Source organism: Orbicella faveolata, unplaced genomic scaffold (genome assembly GCF_042242905.1).
Source record: "Orbicella faveolata isolate gen_17 unplaced genomic scaffold, um_ofav_v1 contig_13, whole genome shotgun sequence".
In the NCBI taxonomy this organism is placed as follows: domain Eukaryota; kingdom Metazoa; phylum Cnidaria; class Anthozoa; order Scleractinia; family Merulinidae; genus Orbicella; species Orbicella faveolata.
In genome coordinates, this window is record NW_028301540.1 from 8697501 (window position 1) to 8707149 (window position 9649).

The 9649-nt window shown below is 39.3% G+C and overlaps 1 protein-coding gene across 1 annotated transcript in view; it reads right to left on the reverse strand.

Moving 5' to 3' along the window:
* LOC110053250 (uncharacterized) overlaps nt 1-7052 on the reverse strand; it is a 22405-nt gene extending 15353 nt beyond the window's left edge. The window contains exons 1-4 of the mRNA XM_089284463.1: nt 6680-7052; nt 2325-2587; nt 683-956; nt 85-371 (exon numbers count right to left, since the gene is read on the reverse strand). Of these exons, the coding sequence (XP_089140589.1) occupies nt 85-371; nt 683-956; nt 2325-2587; nt 6680-6976 (1121 nt within the window). The 5' untranslated portion in view covers nt 6977-7052. The remainder of the gene's footprint in view (nt 1-84; nt 372-682; nt 957-2324; nt 2588-6679) is intronic.
* Between the last annotated feature and the right edge of the window lie 2597 nt (nt 7053-9649).

Sequence of the window (9649 nt, forward strand, 5' to 3'; positions counted from 1 at the left end):
AGGGGATCTGTTTTCTTCCCCCATTCCCGTGACGGGACATGTTTGGCTACAACCTAATAACTTGCCCAGATCTCAGTAACTTACTGCTTTGAGACGTCTGAAGCAGACGCCTGAATGACTGCTGTATACACCGAGCCAACCTGCACTTCGGAACATTCGCCATCTTGAGGAGTGTTTCCAGTAAATACGGGAGTATCATTACAAGAACCAGAATGAGCAGTGACTATGACAAGAAACTGTAGCCCCACAGCGCTGAATGATTTGACGTTACTAAAGTCTGTAGTTCCTGCCGGGAAATCTTCTAAAGTCAGGGCTACAGCGTAAGTGCCAACTGTCCTTTTCTGACCTTTGTACTTTATTACACAGGATTTCTGCAATGTTATTCAGAAGGTTGTCTCTTTACACTGGTCTAGCTAATCATTAATAGAGTTCTACTCGTATACTGATACAAATGCTATCGTAGTCTATCGGCCATTCCAAATAAATTCGCGGATTTCTAGTATATTTACAACAAGCCAAGTGGTTAAAACAGGTTTATTTAAATCAAAACTTAGGATTGACTGAAGATGATCACAGCAACATTCTTGCTCCTCCAAGTGGCCAATTAGCCCAATGCGTATTACATATTTTAACGTGGTCGGAAATAAAATGCTTGCTGAAACCCAACCGTTAACTCATTTACCTCGTCAAGTACCCCGTAAGGAAAGCTGTCATTGTTAATTCTAGACTCTGAGTAAGTTGAATGACGACACCTGACGACATCACCATCCGGGTCTTCAACAGGGATTCTTAGAGACTGGGGACAACCCTCTCTAAATCGGACAATTGCAGCGCTCCTTGATATTGGAGATGAGTTGATTCTGCCATTATCGGATCGTCTGGCAAGGTTGACGCTTGCAGACACCAGCCAATTACTACCACCACGGGACAATGAAATCCAACAGCAGTCAGCAAAGCTAATTACCGTAAACAAGGTAAATATTTCACATTAAAATTAAAACAACAACAACTACAACAACAAATCAAAGACAAGTTACATATGGAACTTAAAGGATGGCGTTCTACTACCAACGAAAACAATTTAAATATTCAGAGTTTAAAATATAAAGCTTATTCTTCTAAAGAGCTACGAAGCAGGTGTTTTAAGCGAGACATGTGTTGTGACAAGACCTGAAAGCAATGCAAAGATAAACTTGTTAACTTGACCGAAAAACATACAAGAACATGAAGAACAAGCTGTGCTGCGATCTTTAAAGTGGAGCAATAACCTTTAAACATTATCCGACACTTCAGGGAGCAAAGCTATAGAGAAAATAATAATAATAATGACAATAATAATAACAATAATAATAATAATAATAATAATAATAAAAATAAAATAAAGAGCGGCGAAAGTAACGAGGTACGGTTTCCACAGCATTGCTGTAACACTTCTCCGAGGTTTTGTGCAAAAAGATGAATTTCCCGCGTAAACTGGAAGTTGTCTATTGTCTATCTCAGTTATTTATTTCTGTATAAACAGTTTCTCCCTTTTTGGAAGTTTAAAGGTTACTAAAATATGGTTAGCAATAACCGCAGTAACCCTCTCTCGTGAAAAGTCAGCATAAATAACAGAAAAACTGTCTTTTGCTTCAAAGAAAAATCTATCGATCCATTTGTTTATTTCATTAAAGTACTATTAACTCCAAAAATTGTTTTTCGGTAATATAAGTTTCCTTCTTTTCCTGATCACCGCTGCGAAAAAATATCGTTGTAGCTATTTTCGTTATTTTGGTATGAATTTTCAAAGTTTATAAAATTGTCCTTTTTCATGTTCACGACCGAGGAATAGCGGAGAATGGGAAGAGTTGGCTCCTAGCGTCATTTCGGGAAAAACAATGCTTTGCCTCTGAGAAGAATATAATACATGCGAAGATGCGATAGTGCAAGTTTAAATCTTTGCAGAATGCAAGGTGAACCTCATCGCACTTAGACTCTGAATGCTAGATCATACAGTTCTTTCACCGAAAAATCTTGCCCAAATATGTTATTTATAAATAATTATTATTTGTCAACGCTCGAAGCTCAGTCAAAAGTCTCTTGAGTGCTTTAGCCGGGTTCCCGAAGTGACGTCACCAGTAACTCGACCCAGATTCCACTTTGCGCGGGCGTGAACATAGAAATTACAAATTCAAACGCCTGTAGAAACGCAGGGATTTTTGTCAATCGAGGTAATTTCTTCGCTGAAGTAGTTGGTGAAACTAATGGATTTTACTAAAAAAAAAATGAGGGTTAGTGATACTTTAAAAGATTTCCGTAAATCGTCTCTACACAAAAGAACATACCTTACAGACCATTCCTTACTGGTAGAAGGAAACGTATAAGTGAATGTATTTCCACCCATGGTCCAATCTTCGCTTGTACTATAGTCGGTACAAAAGAAGTCTGCGCTACCAACTGTTATCTCAGACGATTTGCATGGTGGATTGGAAGCGCTTATACACTGTGCCTTCCATGAACCCACCCTAATAAGTTTACCCTGGCTTATTGTATTCTGGTCACAGTTTTGGGATGATCTTCGAAAAGCCACACGGAAGTTAAAACGTATCTGTGGAGAAAACAATAGACGATATAAGAGAAATAATTTTAACGCACAAAAATGTAAATCATTTCCTATCTGATCGACAACATTTCTAAACTAGTTCTGAAAATTATGCAGTTTACCATGACTACTGTACGTTTTCTTTATGTTCCTGTAACTAGTTGCTTTTTAAAATTATAGTTTCGGTGATAATTTAGAACAAATCTTATAACACGCCAAATTAAAGAGTGTCTACCAAACCACTTAGCAAGCTTAAGTTGGATGTATAAAATAGTTCTCAAAGGTTTCCTCAGTCTTAGATATGCTGCGCGTGATCATCTAGTGGAAGGTTGCCAATTTTCTGGCCCTCTCTCTGTCACGTAGCGTCGGGAGAAGGGTCCAGAGATAGTTGTCTGCCCATGCTCCGGCTTACCCAATCACAGAGTAGGAGGTCGTTTTCACCCGACTGAAAAAAGTTTAGGTTAGCAATAGGTCCTTTACAGCTAGGCCACCACGTGATCTACTTTTCATAAAATTATGGGCTAAAATTATGCCAAAAAAGGACAAAGAATCGGTGTGTTGGCAATTTTGTTACTTTCGATGCGTTCTTTCCATTTCTGGCATTCTTTAAGTTTTAGCCTATAATATGCTTTTTTTAAGCAAAAAATTGCTACCTAGCCCCAGCTGCATAGTTACTTTAATTACTTCAAAGTGAAGAATGATCATCGCAGTTAATTTTCCAATTTAAGCAACTGGAAAGAAGAAGCCTGAAAAAAATCAGGGCTTCAACGGGATTCGAACCCGTGACCTCCGCGATACCGGTGCGATGCTCTACCAACTGAGCTATGAAGCCACACATTGGGAGCGAGGTCAATTGAGTTCATGTCTTCCCGTGAGGAGTGAAATGATGTAAAGTTTATATGAAATATTTCATATATGAACTGCGGTTATAGATGAAAGTGAAGAATGATCATCGCAGTTATTGGAAAATTAACTGTGATGATCATTCTTCACTTTCATCTATAACCGCAGTTCATATATGAAATATTTCATATAAACTTTACAATAATTACTTCAAGTTCATAACTTAACGGATTGGAAAGTCTGTGGCATGTCTACGCTGTCATTAATTTCATTTGATCCAGTGTGATCAACAGGAGATGAAATAAATAAGAGACGGCAACATCACTGATATTTGCGTTCTCCGCCACGTGCGAGAGACCAAAGCTACAGGGATAGCAAGCGTTCTTGAGCTTTCCTGGGGGTAGGCAAATGCCCGGTCCCCGGCAATAACAGAATTTCAAATGCTCTACTCTCGGGATTTAGACGTGACCAAATGCCCTGCTATGTCCGACCTATAACAGATACGAGATGGGGTTATTACCTTCCTGGGCAATTTGTCCATCAAAGTCAAGGGAACGTCTTTCTGCGTTGATATGCGGGCGTTCCCCGCACAATTGCGGCTTCGGCTGATATCACTTACCTCGACCTTGATTATTCCGGATATCACAAAAACCTCATCCAATAATTTTTTTTATTAGTTGTCGTCGTCAGTGTATTGTGTTGTCCTGTTGTGTTTCAGCGAATGCCCAGTAAAAGTGCGCATATACTTTGAAATATGAAATTCGACTACAGAATGAATTAATAAGGCATGTAGTAAAACTTTTTACACATTTCTTCTCGCTTATTGTCGTCCTTGCAATTATTGTGAAGCTTTATTTTGAGAAACCAGTAATTTTGCACGCCGACCAAAAGTGACAGGTAATACAGCGCTTAAACTGCCTATGCATGGAAATGCAAATCACTCAGATCTTATCTTGTCACTCAATCAGGTTTACTCGCCTATGGATTAATCGTGAATGACACCGTTGTCAAAAGTCACAGTTTCAATTTCACGTCATTAGTAAAAGCCCTGGAGCTATAAGTCTAGCGGTCAAGCGTCTGAGAAGGCTTGTCAGTGTGAGTAGCGTCTTTTGTCTGTGATGAGGAAAAAATATATTGTTATTAAAAAAAAAAAAAGGAAAAAAACCTTCCTACGGTAAAATGAACTCACGCAAGCCATATCCCGGTAAGTGACTCAAGCCGTCCAGTTTATTTATTTATTTTTTTTCTGCCACGAAGCTTCATGCACAAATCACACAAAGCATTTTATTGCCTAATGAGCTCCCCCTCCCTGCAGATTCAATGTTGACTCTCATAATTTTCTAAATATCGAGCAAGCCCTTTTAAAGAGGCAATAACCATGACGACTGAAATGAAAGAAGATAGCTTGGACTGAAGATCATGAATTAAACCAGAAACCCCATCGACACGGAGTGCGTTTCCGTATGTAACTATGAACCACCAGATCTTAATGCATGAGCCATTCGGGAGTTCTGAACTCTTTATAACTTCAGTAAAGTCATCAATAAATTTACCACTGCAGAGTTTGTAATGGGCTAGACTGATCGGCAACAAGCTTTCACATACTTAGGCTTGTTGCAATATTTATTAGAATGAGTTGTATGGCATTTGCATATTGCAGACAGCATTTAAGCCTAAAAAGCGCTCGGGATAGCTTGAATATCATTCAGGTTAGCCAGAATAGCGCTCAGGTTAGGCTTTTTTAATAGCTTTCGGTAATATAATGGAAATGGGAATATGATATTAGTTAAATATGTCTGCAGTCTGCATGCGGTCTTTTGTGTGCAGTCCTGCAAATGTCGAATACGGATTAGAATATAACTAACTGAATTTGTTTAATTAAAGTTTTACTATAACGAACATGATGTTGCTCTTTATTTACTCAAAGGAGGCGCGGTGGCCTCATATTTGTGCGCTCGAATACGGATCTAGCTTCCCGGTTCGATCCCTGGCCGGGGACATTGTGTTGTGTTCTTGGACAAGATACTTAATTCTCACTGTGTCTTTGAAATGCGTACCGGTGAATTTAGTCTAGGGTAACCCTGAGAGGCACTCGCTTCTCATCCTGGCTATGGTAGAAATACTTCTAATCACTTCATGATACAAAACCCGGAGATAAGCGCCGGCCTGATGGGCAACTTGGCTCACATGCAGACTTTAAATCGACTGTAGAAGTTTTAGATCTTTGATCTAAACCTCAGCTCCATGTTAAAATTCATGTTAACAGTTTTCAATGCGCTTTGCAACAACAAGCTACTTCTCAGGCCTAGGCATGCCTCTTAAACTAAAAGGAGCAAACATGTTAACACTGAAAGCACCAATCAAACATCGACTATCGTCGAAATAATTGGAATATAAAATTAAAGCATGGAACATTCTCAGCTCCCTACTAGTGACAATTAGATTGGACTACGAGCACGAGATTGAGTACGAGCACGATTTTCGAATTTCAAACCAGTGACGTTTCCACAGCTCTCGCTGTTCATGGTGGTGTTAGGTAGAGCGGTACATTGTAGCTCATGGGATGAGATGGGTAATTGATCATGTGGAGTGTGAAAACTAGAATTGAAACGTCGTTCTCGTACTCGATTTCGTACTCGAACTCAAATCTAAAGTCCGTTACTGATTCATTGGTGTGCAGCCCGGGAGATTCTTGCAAATGTAGCACTTTAAAAAAAAAATTCTCTTCAAAAACTTCTAACTCCGCAAATGAGCACTTGGGAAATAAGGGAAAATGTCGTAGAGGATTTCGCAAGTGATTGAAATAAAAGATTCAAACGTATAATTCATATTGTCTCTTCAAAGACAAGGTGGCAGCATGTAACAACGAGGCTGCTTGAACAATGATCTTCAGTCACAAAATATGAACAGTTCAAAAGATGCTGAAAAATACAAAAGTGGTGCCGAAGACAATTATTGATTTACAAATGGTGAAAGTAAAAAGTACGATAAAAAAAAAATAAATAAAAAAAAAATGAGCTCGAAAATGGTCTTGACAATGCTTTCGAAAGAACAGCGCTCAATTTCCTGTGGATACATGTTAAGATCCACTCGTACATGGACAGTTTGTGAAGGGCCTGTATGATAGCAGTTGAAAACTCAAATAAATAGATCAAGTCATAATTGCGCAATAAACACTTGAACAAACTCAGCTTGCATGGTAGAAAACCCCTCCTACTACAACAATACTGAGCGTGCTGAATGATTTGCTCTTACCGTGTTACTGTTAGAATCTGTAGGAGCCCACATGATACTGGCATGCCGAAAGTGAGATCCTTCCGCTGGCGGTAACCACTGGATAATCAGAAGAGTAAGAAGGTAAGCCGTTATCCTGCAATCCATCCTTTCGTCGAAGTGTAGTTGTTCTGGAGGGTTCCAGGAATGTATTACGATATGTCGCGCGTCGACGATTTTGTGATTGGCAGCGTGCCTTAGTTGGTAGTCAAAAGAAAGCAATTTCATCAGTCGTTGCTTCGCACTGATAGCATTTATCTTCACCGACCCGCGAAACATGGTGTCAGAATTGGTATTGACAGCGGATCCTTCAATAGCGTCGGGCACAGTTTCTAAAAATAGATGACATCACCAGAGACCCCCAAATGACTCGTACACGAATTATAGTCCGGTAAAAGTTTTTGTATGAGCGCGTTGTCTTCTGGACCACAAAATCAGGCAAAAAAGAAAAGATTGTTGCTCGAGATCTAGCGGTTGTTTTTTATTAACTTAAACAATGTTAGAAAGCAAACACTGCTGCTGTGGGAAATGTAAAACGGACTCAAGGAGTCCAGGAAAGAGCCTAAATATCACAAATTGCACGAAGATCTTACAAAGCCGTAGTGATAGTCTGACAGATTCCAAAACCTTCAGGAATTGGAAGACTTGGAAGTCAAGAACTTAAAGCGCGGTGGTTGCGTCTAGCCGATCAGAATACTTAACATAGAAACGCATTACGAAGGAACGTATCTGCTATTTATCAAGGTCTTGAACAAAAGACTTGTTGCCAGAAACATCCAAAGTTGATAACCCGAGCCGTCCACTCAAACGAATGCGACAGACCATGCAAGAGGATATCATTTTCATAATAAGGATCCCTGAGACAATTCCAAGCGCATGGCAGAAATAATGTAGTATGTAATTTAATAGAGCCATTTATCCGACCACATAAACAAATCTGTGACTGTGACAAGATCGTACCTGTATATTTTTCATAGATATATTTGCCGTGATACGTGTACGTGTAATAGGCCTACTCTGGGACCTAAAGTCGCGTTAAGTCGCCTTAAGTCGCCTTAAGTCGCCTTAAGTCGCCTTAAGTCGCCTTAAGTCGCCCTAAGTCGCCTAAAGTCGCCTTAAGTTGCTATCGGTTACGCAATGTTAAAAAGGTTTCAACACACTCAAATTGCCCCTGTAGAACGGGTTATTAGACTTATAACTGTCATGTTAGGGTAAACTCCACTCTACTCTATGGAGGAGGAGGCACGATGGCCCAATGGTTGGTGCAATGGACCCCTATTGGGGATCATTGCATTGTGTTCGTACTCTCATAGTGCCTCTCCTCACCCAGATGTATAAATGGGTACTGGTTACGGAACAGGCGGCAGGGTGTAGCAAAGGTAACCTCAATAGGCGTGTTTTTAATTTTCTTTTTTTAACACTCGTTCCCAATGCATTGGAGCCATCTAAAACTCCCCTTAAAGGGTCCTAGTCAGCAACACCATTGTTTTTGTTTACATACAACAGTTTGGCTTTTGTGTTTTATTCGGAGTATGTCAAAGCAAAGAAAATCACTGTGAAACTACTAAAGATAAAGGGACATACTTTCAGGAACACAACTTAATTGAGCAAGCCAAGCGAAGCCTTGACTTGTTGCTATGTGACGTCACACTGGCAGTGATGAGTCGGTCACCGACAGATATTCGAAAACAATATTTGGTGACAGGCTTGTTGCTGTATGATTTAAGAGTGAATGCCTATAAAAATGGACCTAAATCGCCTATCAATGGCACAAGTCGAAAAATTAATTTCGCTTGTATTTTGTCCATAGATAGGTCCTAGTAAGAATAGAAACGGACCATAGTTAGTTTCTGCTAATACAGCTTTCTTTGGTAGAAATACGCCAAAACCGATTTCGACCCGATTGGGCTCAAAATCTACTTCCGGTTTTGCTGAATTTTTCGAATATTTGATTGCTTCGCGCTCCGCAGAACAGCTACTTGAGAATCTTTCAATGGATTTTATATTCAGTTCAGGTCTTCGTGGTATGACTGAGAGAAAAATAAAATAAATCAAAGTTAGTTTTGAGCCCGAAAAGAGATCAAACCGACACGCAAAATTTTACAGTGTGTCGCAAGAGAATTATTGCATAAAAACATCGCCATATTTTTCTATGGGCTGTAACTTTAAATACCATAAAAACACTTTCTACGGGTTAAATATACACCCACCTGTTAGGATATCCAAAAATATATCTGGGCAAATGGTTTCAAGTCGCCCGCCTTGGCCTATGTTTCTCATAGATTTTGCCCAAAATCCGCCGTTGGAATGTAAACAATTGCGTGACGCGGATAGCCACTCTCGAGTAAAATATTCGTTTCCAGCAATCCGATGAAAGAAATTTTTGAAAAGTTGTGTGGATAAAATAATGGAATTTTTTTTTTGTTTAAGTTAGTATAAATATATATGTTTTTTCACTTGCATTGCAACACCCACGACATCCCTGATAAAGAACGTTACTACAGTACTCCGGGAAGTGATTTTAACACTTGTTTATTTTATTGATTTCACCGATAACTTACAATACAGTGGTAGTTTTAGAGATACACTTAACCAATCCTCTATGGTTTATGGCAATTGAATCATTGACTGACAAATAAAGTCAAGTGGAAATACCATAATTTCTATAAACTACTAACTGCGTGACGGCATCTCAGCTCTTCTAGCTGTGTAGAACATTTGTACCTACACAATATGCTCAAACTCAGCTAGAAAACCCGGAATTTCTTGAATTGAATTAGCCGAGGAAGAAATTGCGTTTAAGTTTCAATCAAACTGGGGAAAAAATACATCTTTTCTACTTTGGTTGTTTGATCGATTAACTGAAATTTGCAGATCATAACACTGGTAGACAAATAAACATTACAGTGGTCGATCTAGGACTAGGTTTACACTAAAGGAGTTCTTTTGGAT